We start from the raw sequence: 23,164 nt of genomic DNA on the forward strand, positions 1-23,164 counted from the left end.
AAGAATGTGGTTTTTTGGGTTTTTTTTTTTTTTTTCATTTTATTGTAGACTTAAATATCCACAAAATTGCTATTCTGTCACTTAAACTTCTCAGTCTGTAAAATTAAAATGCCCATATTTTATGCTAAAAAATAAATGCAAATCTATGTGGAAGTACTCTGTAAAAAGAATTGCTACTAAGGAATATTCAGAATCATGGCCTGTGAGAACTGTTATAATCTGAACAGTAGCATCTACAGCATTAAAGAAACAATTTGAATTCAGGCCAATATACCAAGTGAACACACCCTTTGTTGGGCTCATGCCAGTATCACTCCATTCAACTGTCGTACTTTTCCTAGGAAGGTAATCTAGTTACTGAGTCTAGCAACGGGATACTTCTGGGTTTGAGTAGTTCAAAAAGCCAATCACTGTACTTCAATAGCTAACTACTATACAAATAAGCCAAAACCAATTTCATTGCCATGGCTTATTTTATATAAAATTGCCTATTATATTTTACAACTCATACATTTAACTCAAGAGTAACCAGTGTTGGCCTTGGCCAAAACACCAACACAATTTTAAGCTGGATCTATCTATAGAGAGATAATTACTAAGCTGACGATCCCAAAGCCAACCTATGGCCCCCTGTTCTATTTTTGCAAACTTCTAACGTAAGAACAGTATATGGATCTCCTATTATTGTACTGTGAGGAGAGGAATTCTTATTCATATCACTGTAACTAATAACCCATTTTAAAAGAGTGGTTATAAAGAAACTTGAATTTGAGAACCTAAGGCAACTAGTATATATACCGTTAACATCAGATAAACCTAAAAGCTGATAAACCCAGCATTTTCATACACTACAGGTTTAATCACCTAGGTTCAGTTTTAGTGCATTATGCAACTACACTACTGAGACAGATAAGCCTCTGAGGAAAAAAAAAAGCTGGGACGTTTTACTTTGGACAAGGCTACAAATTTATTTTTATGAAACAGTGATAACCTACTGATTACTGTAAACCTTGATAAATAACCTTGGTATCTAAAAAAGAAAAGTGGTTATAGAACAGGTTGGCCAAAATGTTTGCTCAGTTTTTAAATAACATATTCACCCTTACGTTCCACCACTTTCTGCCATCTTTCAGGCAACTTCATAATTCCATCTTCCCAAAACTTTTTATCTCTTTGTGCAAAGAACTTTTCCAGGTGACACTTGCAGTCTTCTAAGGAATTGAAATTTTTTCCATTAAGAGAATTTTGTAAAGACCGAAACAAATGGAAACCCGAAGGTGCAATGTCTGATGAATACGGCGGATGAATCAGAACTTCCCAACCAAGCTGTAACAGTTTTTGCCTGGTCATCAAAGAAACATGTGGTCTTGCGTTATCCTGATGGAAAATAATGCGTTTTGTGTTGACTAACTCTGGACGCTTTTCATCAAGTGCTGCTTTCAGTTGGTCTAATTGGGAGCAATACTTGTTGGAATTAACTGTTTGGTTTTCTGGAAGAAGTTCATAATAGAGGACTCCCTCCCAATCCCACCATATATACAACATTACCTTATTTGGATGAAGACCAGTCTTTGGTGTGGTTGGTAGTGGTTCTTTTTGCTTGCCCCGTGATCTCTTTGGTTCCACATTATTGTAAAGTATCCACTTTTCATCACCCATCACAATTTGTTTTAAAAATGGAACATCTTCATTACGTTTAAGTAGAGAATCACATGCAGAAATACGGTCAAGAAGGTTTTTTTCGCTGAACTTACGTGGAACCCAAACATCAAAGCGATTAACATAACCAAGCTGGTGCAAATGATTTTCCACACTCGATTTGGATATTTTAAGTATGTCAGCTATCTCTCGTGTGGTATAATGTTGATTATTCTCAATTAATGTCTTGATTTGATTGCTATCAACTTCAACTGGTCTACCCGACCTTGGAGCATCATCCACAGAGAAATCTCCAGCACGAAACTTTGCAAACCACTTTTGACATGTTCGATCAGTCACAGCACCTTCTCCATACACTGCACAAATCTTTTTTTGTGTTTCAGTTGCTTTTTTACCTTTCTTGAAATAAAAAAGCATAATATGCCGAAAATGGTGCTTATTTTCTTTCATCTTCAGTATTAAAATGGCTACGCAAAATTCACCAATTTAGATATTTTTTTAAAATGCATGCTGATATATCAGCTGTCACAACACAATTTAACAAAATTGTTTCAAATGAAGTTCAAGACAACTAAGCGCAACTAGAGCCATCTTATTTGCTTTTATTTTTATCATTCATAAAGGGACCTGAAAAATAAATGAGAAAAATCAAGTTGTAGGTCATCAACATGCTTAACTTACTGAAACAAAATACTTGTCAAGACTTGAAGAACAAATTAAGATGACAAATTAACATTTATTTTGTAAAACTATCCACTTACCAAAATGTTAAGAAACCAGAAGAAACCCACAAACAAAAACCACAACTTGCCCTGTGTAAACACTCCTAATATTGTTTCTCTAACTTTTGAATTCTTTACCTTTGGAGATAGGACCCAGGCTTGATCTCTATTTTATTTGCCTACACTGTACCATATCTACATGGAATTTACCATGCCTAGGCTATTCTTTAAGTGTTTTTTCCTAATGACTCACTACCTCCCAAAGAATACCTTCTAAAACTGATTTCTCCCTCTCAGTCCTTTACATGTTTCCCACTCAAACTAAGTAAAAGCTTTTGTTGTACTGTTTATGCATGCTACATTGTTTACTATCCCACAGACAGCAGTTATTCAAGAAAAGAGGTCAGGTTTTTGTCTTCACTGGTGAATAGTAGGCATTCAAATATTAACAGTACATTTTTTAATTTGTAAGAATTCATACTAGTGACCTGCAGCATAAGATACACCATTTCTGGGTACATATCCAAAGAAACTCAAAACACTGATTTGAAAGAATATATGCACCCCCATGTTCATTGCAGAATTATGTGCAATAGCCAAGGTATATAAGGAAGCAACCCAAGTGCCCATCAATAGACGAGGGGATAAAAAGCTGTGGTACATATATACATGGAATACTACTTGGCCATAAAAAAAAAATGAGGGTAATGTGCTAAGTGAGACAGGCCAAAGACAAGTACCATATGTGGAATCTAAACAAAATAGAAACAGACTTATAGATACAGAGAACAGACTGATGGATGCCAGAAGAAAGGGGTGTTGGGGGGCAGAGTGAAAGAAGGTAAGATTAAGAAGGAAAACTGTACCAATTTTGTAACTGGTAATTACAAAATAGACACAAAGATGTAAAGCATAGGGAATATAGTAAATAACTATCTGTGGTGCCAGGGGGCACTTGAATTATCCGTGGCAACACTTTGTAACCTATATGAATATATACCTGCTGTGCTGTACACCTGAAATTAAAGTGTTGAATGCAAACTAGTTGAAAAAAACAAAGTATCCAGAAAAAACACTGGTTCATTACTGTATTCCGAGAGGCTTGTAAATTAAGGTGAGCATAGTCTATTACTTGAAAAGATATGGAAAACTCAAGCTCCGAAAATACATAAATTTGGGGGGAATCAATTCCTTTATAAAAGCAGAGTAATGTATTTTTTCTCATTAAATAAGCTGGGGTTTCCTTTCCACCACCACTGTAACCATAACAGTTTAATAATAAAACTATCATGATAATTAAAGCCAGAATTATAAACTAATATAGGTTTCAAACCAGCTTTGTCATTTAATAATTGTGTCATCTTGGGCAAGTTACTTAATTTGTTCATCTATAAAATGAAGATTATGTATGATTAAAATGGCATAAAAACAAATACTTGGGTATGAATGTAAATTTGTGTAAGATTTTATGTTGAAAATTATAAACTTGGGAGAAAAAAATGAACTAAGTAAACAGAAACTGGTCAGAAGACTGAGTATTGTCAGGCCTCCCAAACTGATTTATAGATTCAATGTAAAGACAGTGAAATTCACAAGAGGCTACTTTTTGAGGTGGGGTTGGGGAGTGGTAAGAAATCACCAAGCTGTTACTAAAATTTATATGGAAAAGAAATTAAAACAGCCAAAACAATTTCAAAAAAGAAAAAGATCTATTAATAGACATATTAACAAAATAGTCTTTTTTTAAAATAACGTTTTTCTGTTTACTTTTAAATTTTATTTATTTTTAGAGAGGGGAAGGGAGAAAGTGAGGGAAAGAAATGTCAATGTGTGGTTGCCTCTCACACGCCCCCCCCCCACTGGGGACCTGGCCTGCAACCCAGGCATGTGCCCTGACTGGGAATTGAACTAGCGACCCTGTGGTTTGCAGCCCAGAGTTCAATCCACTGAGCCGCACCAGCCAGGGCAGAACTGTATCTTAAAACAGACTCACAAATATGGTAAACTGATTGACAAAGGTGAAAAGACAAATTAATGGAGGGCAGTGCTTTTTCAGAGATTGTGCTGGAATGACTGGACAGGCATCCACAATACAAAAGCAAACCGAAAGCCAAACCATACCTTGATACGAGATACAGAAATTAACTCAAAGTGATAAGCCAAAATGTACCTCAAACTCTTAAACTTCTAGAAGAAGATCTCTGAATTTAGTTTTTAAAAGTTTCACTATAAAAACTGACAGACTTAATTTTACCCAACTTAAAAATGTTTGCTCTCCTAAAAACACTAAAAAAGATACAAAAAACTTGAGGAAAAATATTGCAAATCACTTAACCTTACACAGGACATGTGTCTAAAATGTACAAAGACTTTCAAAATTCAACAGTAAGAAAACCGCCCAATTTTTTAAAAGGGCAAAAGATACAGATAAATTCACATTACAAATAACTGATGTTCCCTTCTTTGACCATCTAACCCCTTCAAAAGGTAATATAATTTTATGCATTCCTCCAGTCTAAATAACAGCTCTTAAAGTAAATGCTGGTGTAATCTGGTTAATATACAACGACTGTTGAAGAGCAAGGGTCCTTGCACATTTTGAGTTTGTGTTTGAAGTACATGACTTGGACTTCTCTATGTGGAAACACAATGAAATTATAGAAAAATTCATCAAAAGAGCTGAACTATGTAGTCCATATGGGAATGGGAATTATTAAAAACAGGAAAAGTCAACACTTCATGACCAATGTTCAGTATAGGAGAATTATTAAGATAGTACCAAGGAAATACTGATAATTAAAACAAAGGGAGGAGGTGGGCTGGGATGGGAGTAAAAGACAGAAAATTGTACGTGAACAACAAATAGTTTTTTTAAAAAGGGAAATAGTATATGAGATTTAGTGGTATAAACATGATAACCTGTCATCTTTAGTAGACTGGATTGAGAGTAAGCAGAAACCAAATAAGAGCAGTAAATAATCAATGCAAATATTTGGATGGCTACAATGTATCACATTGCCAGCAATATTAAAAATAAAAAAGAAATAAATACAATTATTTCTTCAGTGGTAAAAAGATACATTTTAAAATCACTAGGCAAGGCATAGAAATATTACTATGCATACATATACTCCATGTACAAACTACAAATGTGTGCTTTGGGAAGCGGGGCAAGATAAATTAAGCAAGGAAATTTACTTTCCTGGAGATCTGCTAGGATGAGCTCTCCAATCAGCAAAATTAGAAAAACTAAAGATGCCCACAATTAGTAGAAAAATAGTTCTGAAAAGGCAATAACTCAAATAAAATAAAAAGACCAATCTTTATGAACAATGTAGATAGATATGCTGTTCCCAACCTTTTTGGCACTATGGACCAGTTTCACCAAAGACTGGGGAAGAGGGGCAGGAGATGGAGCTCAGGTGAGCTTCACTAGTGGCTGGGTTCTTAAACAAGGGGAGGTGAGGACCGGTACTGGTCAAGGGCTTGGAGGTTGGGGACCCCTGATTTAGACAGTGGGAATATATGTGGTAGATAACTGTTTTTCCATTTGATTCAAAGACCACCTGCACAAGAATCCCCCATAGAATGAATTCACTAGTTCTTAAAGTGAGTCCCAGAATCTGTATTGTGAGCAAGTTACCTAACGTAATGCTTATGAATACAGTAACATCTGAGATTCACTGATTTGGACTCAGGTTATTAAAAGGTGAACATGTCAACAGGAACAATTACTTAAAGGGTTTAAAAAATGAAACTGGAAAAATGGAGGATGAAACTGGGTCATGATGGGTATTTAGGAAAACTTTTTAAAAAATTTTTAAAGAAACACATGTCTCAGAAATAGGAGCACATTCTAAGACAACAAAAAGGGAAGTATTTGGTAGGAACTTTATAGTAGTTGGTTTCAAATATCTCATTATTTGAAAATAGCATCAGTTTTCTAAAAATTTCCAAAATGCCATGGAGCTGATAAGGAAGAAATTACCTAAGTATTCAGGAATTAAAAAGTACCTTTTATATTTTAGTGACAGGTCAAAAACGAGAAAAATAGCTCTAACTTAAGGAAGGCCAGGCCAATTTAATGCTTGGTTCTACCACTGCAAAAGAACCTTAGCACATGAGGGTATTCAAATTTACATCGAAACTTATGTTCTACTGATATTACCTAATTAGTTAATTTCATGTTCCACCTACACTTTCCATATAATGAAAAAACTACACAAGCTGTAAGAAAATATTTTATTCTATAAAATAATCTAGAATACTTTGAAGATGTATAAAAATTTAATACTTTATCTGTTCTTCGATAATGTAGTCTAGGTTCCATTCAGATGATAATTATAGGGTGAGCAAGAATCTACATTGATCCTTAAATAGAAATAACGTTAAACTGTATATATAACTATAATTTCCATTGTCCTACCCTGAACATCAGTTTATTAAGATTTCTTTGGAAAGGAGAAATGGAATTTCATTGATGACAGTGACAACCATCAAGTTTTTTAAGTTTTTATATCAAATAGTATAAAAAATTTCCAAGATAAAGACCAAGAGCAGTATCCTTACTTTGAAAATAAAAGGAACTTAAAAAACGTAACACCAAAGAAAGCAGACAACAAATTATTTTCACTTGAAAATAAACTGTTCCTACAAATTACTTCCTGAAATGATAAATCCACATATGGATTTGAAATATAAATTGTAACTAAAGATAAATGTTAAAGATTAAAGTGGAGATTACAGTAATAGAACACTTTTACTAGACTATGACAGCATTTGCTATAAGGTTTGGAAGAAGATACCAAGCTTCATAATGTTCATTTGTATAAATGGTGACAAGAAAATAACAAGTAGCATTGTTTAAAAATATGGACATTATTATTACATATCAGCTAGGTAAATAAAAAAGCATTATAGTGAAAAATAATTTAATACAAATACATGTTAAAAACATAAATTGTGATTCTTTTGAGTGCAATTCAAACAAGGTTATCCAAAGAAGAAACAAAAACTCAGTAGTTGTAGTAAAACCTATCCTTGACATTACACATAAATATTTATATCATGGTCTCCAATTCCCTGTACTTATTTTTTTTTAAGATTTTATTTATATACTTTTAGACAGAGGAGAAAGAGACAGAAACATCAATGTGTGCTTGCCTCTCATTGGGGCCCCCACTGGGGGCCTGGCCCGCAACCCAGGCATGTGCCCCAACTGGGAATAGAACTGGTGACCCTTTGGTTCACAGCCCGTGGTCAATCCACTGAGCCATGCCAGCCAGGGCTCCCTGTACTTACTTTTAAAGAATCAGAAGAATTTAAACAGAATATAAAAACAAATTATAAATAAATATAAAAATATATCTGTACAAGATTTTTACTGAAGACATGGTTCTTACTGTATAAATGCCTAAATATGAAATTATAAATTAAAATGCTGAAGGAAAAAAAGCTGATTTCATAGAACAAAAACATGGTAAGTAACTTATCATTTGTAAATGTTCCACTTCACTATTTTAGTTGCAAAAGATTCTATGCATCATTTTACTATAAACTTTCCCCCAAAGATATTCTAAGATAACAATGTAGTCCTCAGTCCACTTCTATTTATTGTAATCAGTTTTGGCCTATCATTATGTCCCTACTGAAAACGGAGTATATGTGGTTGAATACATATTTGCAGAAGAAAAGTCTACTGGAAATAAAGAGATTTTTTTTCTTTATAGGCTATGTAATGATTCATTCACAAAATGAAACGTCTTTGATATAGAAAGCTTAAAGAGGAGCAGTGTCAGCAAGTCATATACTAATAATTTCTGGCACCGAAAAGTTTCTCTTCCTGACAACCCTCTTTCATAACACAAAGCCAAATGAAGCTTTCTGACAAATGTCTTCAAGTGTAACACACAGTATGTGCCACATTCCCCCTCATCTTGATATTTGGACAGTTTCCAAACAATTTCAGGAGAGATGCTTTAAACATGAAACCCAGGCTCACCCATTCTTTTCCCTAAATGGAAATCTGACAAAACAGGAAGCACTTGGAAGCATAGAGAAGCAAGTTTTGTGGCTTACGTATTATTTACCAGTAACAGACTAGTTCTTCATGATATATAATAAAATGCAGAACTTCACATTTGAGGAAAAAAAAAAAACAGCACAAATCTGTCTTGGTTACCAGGGTTCCCTTGACAATTTAAAAGCCTTAACGATAATATTGCATGATACACAGAGGAATAAAAAACAGGAAGATGGCTTTTCTTTTTGTTATGTTCTTTCATATAAAAACTCCCATCTCTGTCCTGTTTAGGCCATCAATATTATACAAACACTTATAAGCATATTTATGAAAAGATTTTTGATTTGGTTTTAGGGAACCTGGCTTAGGGAAAAAGATTTTGTTTATGCTTGCCACAGGATTTGAGGTAAAGCTAAATATAAATATAAATAAATATGAACATAAACCCGTAAAAGAGGGCGATTAGGATTAGCAGACTCAGTAACATACTACCAAACATACCATAAGCCACCCAAAAAACCAAATCGTTCCCCAAGGACATCTTCTGGCTGCCCTCCTTTGCCTACAGAAACTTAACTACGGTGAAATTAATCAGTGAACCTGCATAACTATTACTACAAATATCTGTTTTATCAGCCAATGAAAGCATTTACAGTGAGGTAGATAGGACATGAAATTTGATCCTATGCTGTAGTGAATAGCAGCAACTCTCAAGGGCTAAAATTATCAAGTCATTTTCTGATACTTCTGATTCTCAGGGGTTGTTAAAACATCAATTAACCTTTCAGAAGTACATTAATATTTTAAGTACACTTTCAGGAGTTCTTATTGAAAAAAATACTGTACTAGATTGGAACAGTTAAGTATTAGGAACTATAAATGCCTAGCACCATGCCCCTTACACTCTAAAAGCAAACACTCTGGCAGAGTAATGTATACTAGGTCACAACCAATGAGATCAAGCTTATGATCAGAGCACAGAACATCTGGATTTCAAATAGTGTTTTCTGTATTAATATATTTATGCAATATTGCCCTAGCTGGTGTGGCTCAGTGGACTGAGCGCCCGCCTTTGAAACAAAGGGTCTCTGGTTGATTCCTAGTCAGGGCACATGCCTGAGTTGTGGGTAGGTCAGGTCCCTGGTGGGGGGGCGGGGTGCACATAAGAGGCAACCACCCATTGAAGTTTCTCTCCCTCTCTTTAAATAAACTGTGTGTGTGTGTGTGTGTGTGTGTGGAGAGAGGGAGGGAGGGAGAGAGGGAGGGAGGGAGGGAGGGAGGGAGGGAGGGAGGGAGGGAGGGAGAGAGGGAGAGAGGGAGAGAGGGAGAGAGGGAGAGAGGGAGAGAGGGAGATGCAATTCGACATCCCACTGAACTACTGTCAAAGTTCTGAGAATTTTAAAGCTGAGTATGTACTTACCACTTAAGCTCTATGAATGCCTTCTGTGAGCTTGGTATTTTTTAAAGATTTTATTTACTTATTTTTAGACAGAGGGGAAAGGAGGGAGAGAAAAAATGTGTGGTTGCTTCTTGTGCACCCCCAACTGGGGACCTGGCCCACAACCCAGGCATGTGCCCTGACTGGGAAATGAACCTGTGACCCTTTGGTTCCCAGCCTCACACTCAATCTACTGAGCCATACCAGCCAGGGATACGCTGGGTATTTTACATTCCTATTTCCCACCATTCCTATTTCTTTTAAATCTCTAGGCCAAAACCATATCAATATTATAGTAACCAAGGATCAAGTCAATGTCTTCACAACATCTCTCATCCAGTTCCTATTCTCAGAGGACCCCTACTTTTATGCATTGAGGCATTATAAGAAAAATGTACTTGCAGAGTGAAAGTATGGTTTCAATAGCTGATTGAGCCAGGTTGCTTATATATTCTGTGTTGGCAGTAGGTGTACCCTGAACTAGCCAAACTTTTCAGAAATCTGGATCATTGCTGATAATGAAGATTAGTGGGTGGGCAGATCTATGAAAAAATCAGTTTCTGTCAGAAAAACAACCCCTTTGATGGTTATTAGACATAGTATCTTTAAACAAACAAACAAACAAACAAAAACCAGGAAGAAAATATTCTAATGAAAATTCCTGACCTGTGGATAGTGCCCCTTATGCTCTACGCTGTACATGTTCTTGATTCTGACCCAATTTCTAAAACCTCAAGTGATCTCATTTTCAGTAACTGATCAGACAAGATGTTCCTGGTGTACAAACACTGACAAAGCACATTTTCATTGGCACGTATTTGTTAAACATAATCTTTTAGCTTGTTATACCATTTATAAACTTTCACTCCAAAAATGAGTCCCTACAAAGTGCCAAGGCTTGTGATAGGTTCTAACTTTACAAGGGTAAATAAAGTATAGTTCTCTGCATGTAAGAATGTCATAACTTTGAACAAAAAAATCCTGAAATGCAACATAGAAAGTGGTACAAATTACATAAGAGGAAATACATGAAATTCACATGGACAGATTACCACAGTTGTAGAGATATCATGGAAAGCTTCACCCAGGTTGCAGTGTATATGAGAGGCAACTAATGTTTCTCTCTCCTCCTTCCTCTCTCTTTAAAAACAATGGGAAAAAAAAAGAAGTCCTAGGGTGAGGATTAAAAATAAAAAGAGTAGCCCACACCCACCCCACCGTAATAAAATATTTAAAAAACCCCCAGCAAGTAACTTTTGACAATGTGGTAACAGGTCAACATTCCAGATACTGGGAGAAGTATGAATAAAAACAAAAACCTGAGAAACCACATGATAGCTTTCATGTGACAAGAGCAACTAATACCTAAAGAGAAGCAGAAAGCTTGAGAGGTTGAAATGACATTTGAGAAGGTACTGCATGTGAGGCAGAGTCTAGATGTCTTATTTCTGCATATAAATGTAATAATATATATTTTTAAATGTTCTTCGAATGGCAAGACACTAATAACAGACACTATATTATATAATCATATACACTAACACCACCACCAATATATGAGTGCTTCCTAAATACTTGGCATCATTAGTCTAAGCGCTTTACATGTCTTAACTCATTTACTACTCTCAACCCTGTCAGATCAGGTCTATTAAGATCCCCACTTCACAGATATGGCAGAGGTTAAGAAATTTGTTTTATACCATCCCTCCCACAAAAAGACTGGTCACACTTACACATTCTAAACCTGGAAGTATCTTTGCCACCCCCTGAATGATTTCATTTACTTTCCTGTATTTCTCCCCATTACTATTTATCCCTCTTATAACCCCCGCCCCTTGCAATCACCAGTTTGTCCAGGTACATGAGTCCTTTTCCTTTTTGCTCAATCCCCACACCCTACAACCCTACCCCCAGAGTTGTCATCTTGCTCTCTCTCTGAGTCTGTCTCTATTTTGCTTGCTAGTTCATTTTTTTTAAAGCTATCATTCTAACTGGAGGTATGAAGAGCTACACGATGTAACTCAAATGACAATCTTTGAAAAATAAGGGGTACCAGAGAAAAGGGGTTAATGAAAGAAAACCAATTTGTGCCCCAGAGGAAGCACCAAAAAAATTTAAAATAAAAATAAGAGAAGCAATTAAACATACAGTCATTAAAAACTAAGAATGCAGAAAAACTAACGCACAAATGTTATGTTTCTGAATGTATTAATTACTTTTTCCTCAACTTATTAATAGCATGTATCTTTGTAACTCAAAGCTAGCACTATGATGGGCAAACTTTTTTTGTATATAATTATTTAAATGAGATAGAGTCTTGATATAAACAACAAAGTAGCTCAAATTTCATACATATACTAACTCTAAAAGTTTAGGTTTTATAAATACAAATTAAAAAACCACGTCAAAAAGAAAGAAATTTTTTCTAAAACAAAACTGTAAACTTTTCATTGCTAACTAGCAGAACACATTTTTTAAAGTCTTAGGGGAAAAGGAGGGAACAGACCAGGGGAAATTAACCACCTAAATTAAATGCTTCCTCCTGAAAAACACTTAAAAGTTAGCCTACTCCACATCTACATGTCTAACTGCCAAAGTCCTTCCTTAAAAAGAACACTTAAATTTCATCTGTTGAAATAAAAGGGGTTTACAAAAATAAGACAATTAACATCTTTACTTGGATTTCATATATTTAAAAGAATCTTGGCTAAGCATTCATGTTTCATAGAGTTACATGTTTTCACTCTACATTTTGTTAAAATTGAAACAAAACACACCAAACTCAGTCCACTGAGGAAGAGGAAAGATATTTCGCTGCACATATCTAACCGCTTAAAAGCATCCTGCCCTGGCCGGTATGGCTCAGTTGGTTGGAGCGTTGTCCCATTGACCAAAAGGTCACAGGTCTGATTCCATGTCAGGACACACACCCAGGTTGCAGGTCTGAACCCTGGTCAGAGCACATGTAAGAAGGCAACCAATACCTCTCTCACCCTAAGTAATGAAAAAATGTCCCTGGGTGATAAAATAAATAATCATAATAAAATACAAATAAAAGCTTCCTTATATTTTGTAAGATGCTCTCTTAACACTATTTTTTTAAATCATGAAAAACTAACCTCCCCTTAATTTTAGTTTAATCTAAGAATCATCTGGTTTTGTCCTGACTGGTGTGGCTCAGTGGGCTGGGTATCCTGCCACAAACTGAAAGGTCACTGGTTCAATTCCCAGTTAGGGCACATGCTTGTGCAGGGCAAGTCCTGGGCTGCAGACCTACAAGAGGCAACTGATCAAGGTTTTTCTCACACATGCATGTTTTTCTCCCTCTCTTTCTCCTTCCCTTCTCCCCCTCTAAAAATAAATATTTCCCTAACATGTTTTACTATTAATCTACTTTAACTTTGCAAATAGTACATTAAAAATCAGAAATAAGAAAGTCCTGATAAAAGCAACAAAGTCTGCAGGGGCATCCAACCTGTAGACCATGAGGTGCATGCAGCTCAGGATGGCTATGAATGCCGCCCAACACAAAATCGTTAATTTTCTTAAAACGTTATGAGATTTTTTTAAATGATTACATGTCACAATGTATTTAATGTGTGGCCCAAGACAATCCTCCTTGTTCCAGTGTGGCCCAGAGATGCCAAAAGGTTGGAACTCCATTAAAGAACAAAACTGAAAGTCAAAATACAAGGGCCAGTATATGCCTTGTCCCAATTAGGGACCTCATAGACACTTTGACAAAAGAACAGATGCTTACTGGACTTTCCAAGCTCTAACTTACATGTTTAAAATTGATTTCATCTTCCTTACCAACCAGTGGTCTTTCCAAATTAGTTAATACTACAATCTATTCCCTGCTCTTTAAAATCCTGAGTGTTTTGTTTTCTTTCTTTGTTACCTTTATAATCAGTTAGAGGGCATATGCTCTCAACTCTTGCTTGCTCACCTATTCCTCTCTTTAGGTCCTACTCCAGTTTCACCTTAGGCTAACACAACTGCAACAGTATCTAATTGTCTCCCTACCTCTAATTCTTGTGTCACTTCTTCAGACACACTGAACACTTTCCAAATAACTTTTCAGTAATGTATTTGTGCACATCATACCCCTCTGTGTCTGTTCCAAAACCCTTAACTAAATATCTAAAGTTAAACGGGAATTCTACATGGAAAAGTATCTGCACCAAATTACTACTGAGTAGTATTTAATAAACTTGGAAGATTTTAAAAAAGTATCAAGACGCTACGCTACATAAATGGACAGAAGTCTTGAGTAGACAAGGTATCTATTACTAATAATCATCAGTAAGTGAAATTACAGAAAATGCTCCAACCTCACTAGTTAACAAGGAAAAAGAGAATGCAACATATTTTTAACCTATCAAATTAGCAAAAATGATTAGACTATCCAAAGCTGGTAGTTAAACTCACAGGGACGATGACAGTATAAATTATAACTGTTCTAGAAAACAACATGGCAGTGTTTCAGAAGTTATAAAAAATTAAACTCACTCTAGAAGACAAAAACTTCTTTTAGATTTGAGTATGCTATAGCCCACACAATCAAAACACACACAGTTTTAAAATTTCCACTAAAGAAAAAATTTCTTCACTTTTAAACATTTTCACTGATGAGATCTTTATATGTCAAGTATTTTACCACAGGTAAAAACAAACAAAAAAACATCAAAGTATTCACAGTGTTCTGTGATTAAGAGTCCAGAAATGAAATCCATGTGCATGAATAAACAAATCCACAGGGATGATCTAATTTTGCGATTTTAGTCTAAAATACTACTTAGGGAGACTAATTATATAGACTCATCGAAACCTCTGATCCAATAAATAAAACATTCTGCATTTAAAACAGCATTTAATCAACAGAAGCAACTAAAAATTTGACAATTTTGATTTTGTAGGAAACTATTCTAAAAATTAATTTGGGCCTATTGAAACTAGTTATAAAGAACATTTCTATCACAATTTTTTTCATTCATGCCCAAGAGATGGTCTGGTGATTTAGTTACAGTTGCTTATAAGAGATCATAAAATCCCATTTTAAAAAACTGAGGAAACAACACTGGCTGGTATAGCTCAGTGGATTGAGCATGGGCCTGTGAAGCAAAGGGTCACCGGTCCGATTCCCAGTCAGGGCACATGGCTGGGATGTGGGCCAGATCCCCAGTAGGGGACACATGACAGGCAACTGCACATTGATGTTTCTCTCCCACTCTTTCTTCTTCCCTTCCCCTCTCTCTAAAAAATAAATAAGCAAAATATTCAAAAATGAATAAATAAACTGAGGAAACAAAATCTCAAATAACTATAGTTTTAAAAGGTTTTTAAAAACTATTTTTAGAGAAAAGGGAAGAGAGGGAGAGAAACATCAACTGGTTGCCTCTCACTCAAAGGGACTGAACCCACGACCCTGCATGTGCCCTGACTAGGAAAGGAACCTGCAACTTTTCACTTTGTGGGACAAGGCGCAACCAACTAAGCCACACCAGTCAGGGCTTGAATAACTGTTCTTTCTGGTTTTTGTTTTTTAAAGGTTGTATTTATTTATTTTTAGAGAGAGGGGAAGGGAAAAAGAGAGGGAGAGAAAGATCAGTATGTGGTTGCCTTTGGGCACCCCCAAATGGGGACCTGGCCAACAACCCAGGCATGTGCCCTGACTGGGAATCAAACCAGCAATCATTTGGTTCACAGGCCCATGCTCAATCCACTGAGCTACACCAGCCAGGTATTCTTAATGACTTCTCTAAATTTATATTACAAATCAATGTGGTATTAAATAAATATCTGGACCATTAAAAGTATTTTGAAGGTTAAGACAGCATCTGAGGAACATCATGAATTCTTAGAAACAAATTACTGTGAAAGTAAACCTAAGAGCTTAGAGAGTTTATTTTATATATTTTGTGTATGAAAGTACATACAGATTTATAAGAAATATTGACAGAGCATCCATCATGTACTAGGCAGGCAAACATAGCAGTGATTAAAATCCCTGTTGCTATCTCCTCGAAGTAGTGACTTAGACTGGGGAACAGCCAAACTAAAGGTTATGAGAAGCAAGTAAAGGGTCTTTGTAAGGGTACAAAAGCAGCAAGAGAATCCACGTAAGAATGGAAAACTTTAGGGAAGGGTACAAGAAACAAAATAGTTAAACTTATGTTTTTGGCAACCTCTAAATTAAATTTCTGTGTAGCAGAATGTTTCATTGCATAAATGCCTAACTACTTAGAGTAAAAAAATTAATTAGTTTTAAGAAATTATTCCTAAGGTCCTATAAAAATTCTCAAATTAATTTTACTACACATGTGACTTAAAGACTGTAATAATTTTAATTGAATAAACAGAGACCCAGGAGAGAAATTTTAAAAAATAAAGCTAGTGAAAAAACAGAAAATTAGAGAAAATGTAGTAAAAGCAAAAAGGACAACAAAAATGTAAGTGCGGTAAGAGCAAAAGTTTTTTTTTTTTTTAAAGACTTTACTTATTTTTAGAGGGGAAAGGAGGGAGAAAGAAGGGGAGAGAAATATCAACATGTGGTTCCCTCTGGGTGCCCCCAAATGGGGACCTGGCTTGCAACCCAGGCATGTGCCTTGACTGGGAATCGAACCAGAGACCCATTGGTTCACAGGCCAGCCCCCAATCCACTGAGTCACACTAGCCGGGGCAGAGAAAAAGCTTTTTGATGGAAAACTGTACAAGGATCAAAAGCCTTAAATGTATAATCCCTTTGGCCTCATACTTCTACTTCTGGGAATCTATTCTAAAGAAATCAGGGATGTAAAGAAAAAGTTTTAGGACTAGGAATTTTAGGCATAGATATCAGTTCTTAGGCAAAATCTTACAAAATATATACAGATATTCAGACATATTGCTATAATAGAAAACTTATGAGATCAGGATATATGAATTATTGCGCACCTTTTCTATAGAACACTATGAAGCCATGAAAACTTTAAGAACAAACAAAAAATATTTCCTGTGTTCCCAATACTTTCTATAAAGAAATAAACATGGATGATAAAATGAGCTTCAATGATGTTTATTTTGTAAAACCAACCAATGAAAAATGAAACCCTTTTTTATAGTATATAAGTACAGTATGAACCGTAATTACCTTTTAGTGGAGGGAATACAAGAGATCTTTGCATACTTCTTTTTGCTTTTTAGAAACTTATAAATGCCCACTGATGTGTTATTGGACAGTAATAGCTAGAAGTTGTGTAGTAGAATTGGAGGTGGTTACCTCTGGAAAGTTCAGCAGTATTGTTTTATAACTTCCTTAAGGAAAAAAAAAATCACTTCCAAACTCTTACTGAAATATCATTTTTATGTATCAGATTTTTAAATTGGGAGAAAAGAATCATAAAAATATTCCTATTATTACATGATAAAACGTTAACTACTTAAAAACCCAGACATGGTAACTACATGAATGAATAGACAAATTCATGTCCTAACTTTGAGTTTCATTCTAAAAAAATACCACACCTGGTAGCTAATCGTACAGACTCAATTTGCACCGTTCACCAGACAGAACACCTTTCAATGACCATTCTTCCATTTTGCTGTTTACGGCTCTACTTTATTGGTCCACAAAAAATTTTTCCAAGAACCCTCCCCAATTTTAGATTTTTACAGATATTACAACTCACCTCAGTTAACACTTCCTGAGAGGTCCTGTTATCTTCAGACCAACTGCCAACAAAACTCAGTAAATTATTAAATCACTGAACCACAGTGTTCAAAACAGGTATAAGGATAATTTTTAAGAAGCTATCCAGATCAGTGCCACTGAATTACTGAATAGAAATACTAATATATTTCACTCTTATTAAGTAATTTTGAGAAAAGTCACTGTTATGAATGAAAAACTGATTTGGCTTTATTTAAGCTCTTCTCTTTTTGACTTGATACGTCTGAAATTTATTCAACGTGTATCATTAACGATATTTTTTATTTCCTGAATTACTTCGTTCTTTGTAACAACTTGCTCCATTTCCACCATTTCAAATGTTTTTGTCTCATTTAATAGAATACAAGATTTTGCTGAGACCACCACCAATGTCTGTACTGAACTGAGTCCTACCGAGAGGTCCTTTTTATCTACGGTGCTTTCAGTCCCTGCAAAACCGCTGCTTTTTCCTTTCAAAAAGTGGGATAAGCCTCATGCAGTGCGGAACAGCTGCTAAGGTCAGAGTAACAGCGTCTTTGGTAGCAAGTGAATTCTTCAGCATCCCGAAAACCAGTGCTTAATCCCGAGAGGAGCACGCGAAAACACCTGTCCTGTCCCCAAGCACTGTATCTAAGAACCTTCCCTTCCCAGTTTTAATTAAGGAGGCGCCCACTGCCAGTGGCACTTGGTTGAAAATGTGACAAATTCCCGAAATACACTTCCAAAGGGAGAATGAGCTGTTCGGAGAAAATCAGACCCCGTTCTCTAGAGAAAGCCAAGGACCAGCCCAGAAAAAGAGGCTTCCCCCCCACCTCTTTCTTTCTCTCTCTCTCTCTCCCGCAGCGGTAGAGAAAGCCTCGCCCCCTCTTAACCCGCCCTCCACTTCCCACCCCGCCTCAAGGAGAAGTTTGCCAAAGCTGTCCGGTGGCCCCTCCACTTCCGGTGCCGCTAAAGCTGCGCCATCCCCCAGTCAATCGGACAACCATAGGTTCCAACTGACCTTTCAAACAGACCTGCGATTCCTCCGATCTTCATTAGGTCTTGTTCTGGAGGGAACCGCGGACGGGTGCCGCACTAAATAGAAACTAAGGAAGAAGGACTTCCCTATCGTCTCTCCACAAACATGAAACGCGATAGATCTGCGGCCACCGCAGCCCAGACAAAATGGCGCCGAGAAACAGGTTTAGCGCATGCGCCTAGAAAAGACTCTGTCCCGCCCCCGTGAAAGTCCTGGCCGCCGCTCTGGGTTCGGTTTCCATGGGACACTCTCGTGCCAATCCTTGTGCGGAACTGTTCTTCCTGACCCCTCAATTTACCAATCAGTGTTCAATCAAGCACATCCGGAATTTTTCCTACCAATCCTTTTTCAGTACTTGCTTACTCAATATCTGATTCTCCAGTAATGTTAGATCTCGGAGGCAGCCAATCATAAGTGGAAGATGTCCTACCTGCTGTTTTTCGCACCAATCCGTGAAGTTTCAGAGTCACATCCAATGAGGAAAGCAGGTAGCGATCTCCAATCCGAAGCGCTTCGGCGTCATGAGCAGCCAATAAGAGTTCGTGTAGAAGCGAGCCTGCTCAACAGCTTGTTATTTGGTAGATTGTGGCAGTAAATCGGACGAGTGGGGAACCGGGCGCAGGAATTGCCGCCGCGGTCAGGAGTGGTGCTGCCTAGCCGGGGGCTCACGGTGGTCAGTGGGGCGGAGGCCTCGGGAGCTGACAGCGCGCACTTCACTCACAGTTGGTAAGTGGGGAGGAGGGAAGTGGGGGATACTGAATGGACCAAACGGCAGTAGCAGCTGCTGCTTCTGCCTGGGGTCCCAGTGCAGTCGGAAGCTTCGGAGGTGGGGAAGGAGGTGCTAGGCAAGCAGTGCCGGGGAAGGGGCAAGTAAGTAGTGGAGCAGCTATAGCAAGTGCGGGAACCGCCGCCGCAGCCTCGGCCGCTTCCCCGGGAAAATGGCTGTGGGGCTGGCCGCGCCGCTAAGTTTGCTTCCGTGCCGTGAGGAGCGGGCTGCTTCGGGGAGCTGGCCCCCAACTCCGCGGTGCGTCCTCCAGTGTAGAGTCCGTCGCAGGACCCGCTCCTCCAGAGAGGCTGGGGGCAGGTACCTCTCTGGGCTGTACAAAAAGTTGAGGCGGGCGCTGGGAGGAGGCGGCGGCTGCCGCTGTGCGGCTCCCCTCCCCTCCCACACACTGTCCGGGCCACCTCCCTCCTCCTCTCCGCCCTCCCAGCCCCCTTCCTCTGCGCGGGTCTCCCTTCACCCTCACGCTTCCCGCTGAAGGCCTCGGCCCCTGCCACTTCGGGTGAAGCGCTTCTTTCTGACATGGTGCAGAGCGGAGGAAGGAGAGCAATGGCGCCGTGACACTCCGCTGCCGCCACCGCGGGCCCGGGGCGGGCCGAGGGGGCCGAGCGGCGGAGGCGGGGCGCGGGCCAAAGTCGGGGTATCCGGGGGACGGCCGAGCGAAGACTGGGCGACCGCGCCTATCGGGGACTACGGGAAGCCCAGACCGTGCCGTGTCCTTTTCCAGAGCGATCGGTCCTGGGGATCCGAGTTGAGCATTCCAGGTCAAAGTGGCGAGCAAGGCGGGGGCGCGGTGGGCCGCTGGCGAAGTCCAGGGCAGAACGGGCTCCCGCGGGGTGCTCGCTACGCCCTCGTCCCCTGTGTCCCAATTACCCTCGGAGGGGATCATCTTATCCCATTGCTGGTGAGGGTTCTGCCCTTCCCCGCTGGCATTTGTTTACTTTCTTTCGTTGAGTCGCTCTCCCCTGTAGACTGATTCTGGTTGTCTTTCTCCCCCCATGGTTCTAGCGACGGAGTACTTAGCTGGTTGAGCTGGAACCCCATAGGTCACCAATAAAAATGAAGGTAAGTGGAGTCATCGCCGCTGTGAACCTCGTGCCCTGGACACAGCCTGTCGAGAGGCTAGTGCTGTGTGGAATGCCTTTTTCTTTCTTTTTCTTTTTCTTTTTTTTTTTTTTTACTCAAAATTGATTCTTTTACTAAGCAGCGCTTTCTGAAAAGGAGGACGTGTTGAATGGGTGAGAAATGATCATTGTGTCTAAATGCAGTTATTTCGGCCCCTCTCTGAAGCAGTTAGCACTTTGGAAAGGCTGTTGCAGGTTTTCCATTGTTGTCCATTGGGCTAGTATTTTTAAACACTTCCTGTGTTGGCAGCAACCTTTGCAGAAGTAAAGCTTTTGTCCTGCTTTGGTTCTTTGGGGGAGTATTTTGAAATTTTTATTCTTCCCCAGTGCCAGTTTGATTTTCTAAGGAACAATATGCGATCGTGTAAGGGAGGTAGCATTTTCGGTGGGGATAAAGTGAAATTCTGTGGCTAAAATATTTGAAGGTGAACTGACACTAATAGTTATAGATCAGTTGTTATACTAAGTATGTTTAAACATATAGCCAACCTAATAAATATCTGTATACTTCTGAAGACAACTAATATTGCAAACATATGTGAGGTTTAAAGGGAAAGGAAGGATAACAGTCTGAAATGCTGCAGCATAGAATGTTTCAAGTCAGATGCTCAGTGTTTACTTGCTAAAGATACTCCTTTTCAATTTGCATTATTTGTAAATACACTAACTGTAGTAACAAACTATAGAAATGACCCCTGAAAGTAGAGTCTTTTATACACTAACGTTAAAAGATACTTGATTCCTTAGTCATTTACCATTTTAGTGTAGCAAGCTCAGGAATACAGCATTTTCTTTCCCAAATTTTCTCTTGCTTTCTTATCTCCGTGAAGTGACGCATATAACCTTTCATGTTACTTGCGAAACCTTACTGGAAAATGAAAATTATTTTCTACTTAAAAGTATACCTCTAAAATGTACACTGTAACTTTTGTACTTAGCAGTGTTGAATCAAAGTTGTGTGAGTATTACTTTTTGAAGAAAAAACAGGGAAAATGACAGATTGAGATGGTAGTCATTCTGTTGTTAAGATCACAATGAATCTGAAATTTCTCACACCTTTCAATGTATTTTATGGTGATTGACTAGACACTTCTTAGCAAAGCCATGTATATGTATCAAAAAGACTAGTGTGGTAAATTACTAGGGCTGCAAATCTTGAGCCATCAGTTTATATCTGTGCATTCATCAGACTTAAATCTTTAAAATGCAGCTTTTAGCCAATGACTTTTTTCAAATAATGCTCTCTATCAAAAGGATTGAATTCATTTCTTAGCTGTACATTTATACTGTATCCAAAAAGATCTTGCCTTTATGTAGCTATATTAATAAACATTTAATTATGTATTGTTGGTGTTAATTTTAATAACATTGTATTTTAATTTGGAAACAAAATGTTCCAGAGGACATAATTGAATAATGAAGTGTTATAGCTATAATTGGGTAACTTAAAGTTTTACAAGATACCTAATATGCATATATTTTTGGTTTTTTCCTTACTTTTAATTTCTTAAGTATATTGTAAAATTGTCAAAATACTTTGTCGCTGAAGGAAAAAGTATATTACTGTATTTCCCTACTGATACTCAGTTACTGTGTAAAATGTTTTGTGTTATCAGGATATAGTTTATAAAATAGGGGATTGTTAATAAATAAAGTGCTTGCTTTGGGATATTTTCAAATGATCAGTGACAGTAATGAACAACTAGAGTTATTGTTTTTATTACTTTAAACACAGAACCTTTTTATGAGACTTGAGGTTGGAGTAGGGAAAAATAGTGAAATTTACTATTCCTTTATATTCCTTTCATCAGGCGGCGGATGAGCCTGCCTACCTGACAGTGGGAACTGATGTAAGTGCCAAGTACCGAGGTGCCTTCTGTGAGGCAAAAATTAAGACTGTGAAAAGGCTGGTAAAAGTTAAGGTAATTTTTTTTCTTTTTATGCAACAGCTTTATTAAGTCTCAATTGAAAAGTATTGGGGAGGTGGGAGACTGCAAATCAACAGTTTATTTATTGAATCATTACTGAATGTATTACTGTGTGAAAATACCATTATATATAAAGCTACAGAAAAAGCACATTAAAATTTGAGAAATAAAGAACTCAAAATGAGAAATTATTCCAAAATGTTTCCACGAAAGTGCCAGGTTTGTGTTACTTCCTCTCATTTGGATCTTTCCTGTTTGTGGTGTCATGCTTACTTAGGCTATAACCTATTTCTCCTTTTTCATAATGTTCACGTTGAGACAATTTCAAGTGATTAGGAAAGTAATACAGTGAGAATTATGTTTTGAAGAAAGCATTAAAATGATTTAGGAATTTTATTTTTAAGGCGTATTTATAACCAGAAAAAAAGTTAACATATTATTTCTGTACACTATTTAAAATATAGAAATGTACCAAAGGATTAATGCCAATCGCTTACCTCTCAGAAATACTATTAACATTTTTTGTTCCTTACAGTAATTTGCCTATACAAATGTTTTTAATAATCTTAGTTATAGTTCATTAATTCAATAAATGTTTATTAAGTGCCTGTAATATGCATTGACATTTGCTAACTGCTGGGCCCATGTGATGAAGGAGGACGCTAGCCTTCAAGTAGTTCACAGTTAATGAGAGAGATAATAAATGTAAATAAAAGACAATGTAATAAGTATTGTAACAGAAGTAACCACAGGATACTAAGAAAGTATAGATTAAACATGTT

The 23,164-nt window shown here is 37.4% G+C and overlaps 2 protein-coding genes and 1 pseudogene across 9 annotated transcripts in view; 1 reads left to right on the forward strand and 2 right to left on the reverse strand.

Moving 5' to 3' along the window:
- Positions 1–19: 19 nt before the first annotated feature.
- LOC119045152 (histone-lysine N-methyltransferase SETMAR-like) lies at positions 20–18,780 on the reverse strand. Of its 7 annotated transcripts, none has more exons than XM_053673344.1 (4): positions 18,545–18,780; positions 17,512–17,554; positions 10,894–10,981; positions 20–2,286 (listed from the first exon to the last, which is right to left on the reverse strand). In XM_053673344.1, the coding sequence occupies exon 4, from the start codon at positions 2,107–2,109 to the stop codon at positions 1,084–1,086; it is 1,026 nt and encodes a 341-aa protein (XP_053529319.1). In that variant the 5' UTR covers positions 2,110–2,286; positions 10,894–10,981; positions 17,512–17,554; positions 18,545–18,780; the 3' UTR covers positions 20–1,083. The 7 variants fall into 7 exon arrangements, with proteins under 7 accessions (XP_053529319.1, XP_053529315.1, XP_053529317.1 ...); XM_053673340.1 differs by having other exon boundaries at positions 18,532–18,780; XM_053673342.1 differs by lacking the exon at positions 10,894–10,981.
- A 276-nt stretch (positions 18,781–19,056) lies between these two features.
- The window catches only part of ARID4A (AT-rich interaction domain 4A), a 61,418-nt gene continuing 57,310 nt past the window's right edge, over positions 19,057–23,164 (forward strand). The window contains exons 1-3 of one of the 2 annotated variants that reach the window (XM_037139778.2): positions 19,057–19,275; positions 20,339–20,395; positions 22,266–22,376. In XM_037139778.2, the coding sequence (XP_036995673.2) occupies positions 20,390–20,395; positions 22,266–22,376 (117 nt within the window). In that variant the 5' untranslated portion in view covers positions 19,057–19,275; positions 20,339–20,389. Of the gene's footprint in view, positions 19,276–19,707; positions 20,235–20,338; positions 20,396–22,265; positions 22,377–23,164 lie in introns of those variants that run through there. The other variant, XM_037139784.2, reaches the window with a different exon arrangement.
- Positions 21,055–21,165, reverse strand: LOC119045276 (uncharacterized; annotated as a pseudogene).

Source organism: Artibeus jamaicensis, unplaced genomic scaffold (genome assembly GCF_021234435.1).
Source record: "Artibeus jamaicensis isolate MK-2021 breed Jamaican fruit bat unplaced genomic scaffold, CSHL_Jam_final contig_851, whole genome shotgun sequence".
Classification (NCBI taxonomy): domain Eukaryota; kingdom Metazoa; phylum Chordata; class Mammalia; order Chiroptera; family Phyllostomidae; genus Artibeus; species Artibeus jamaicensis.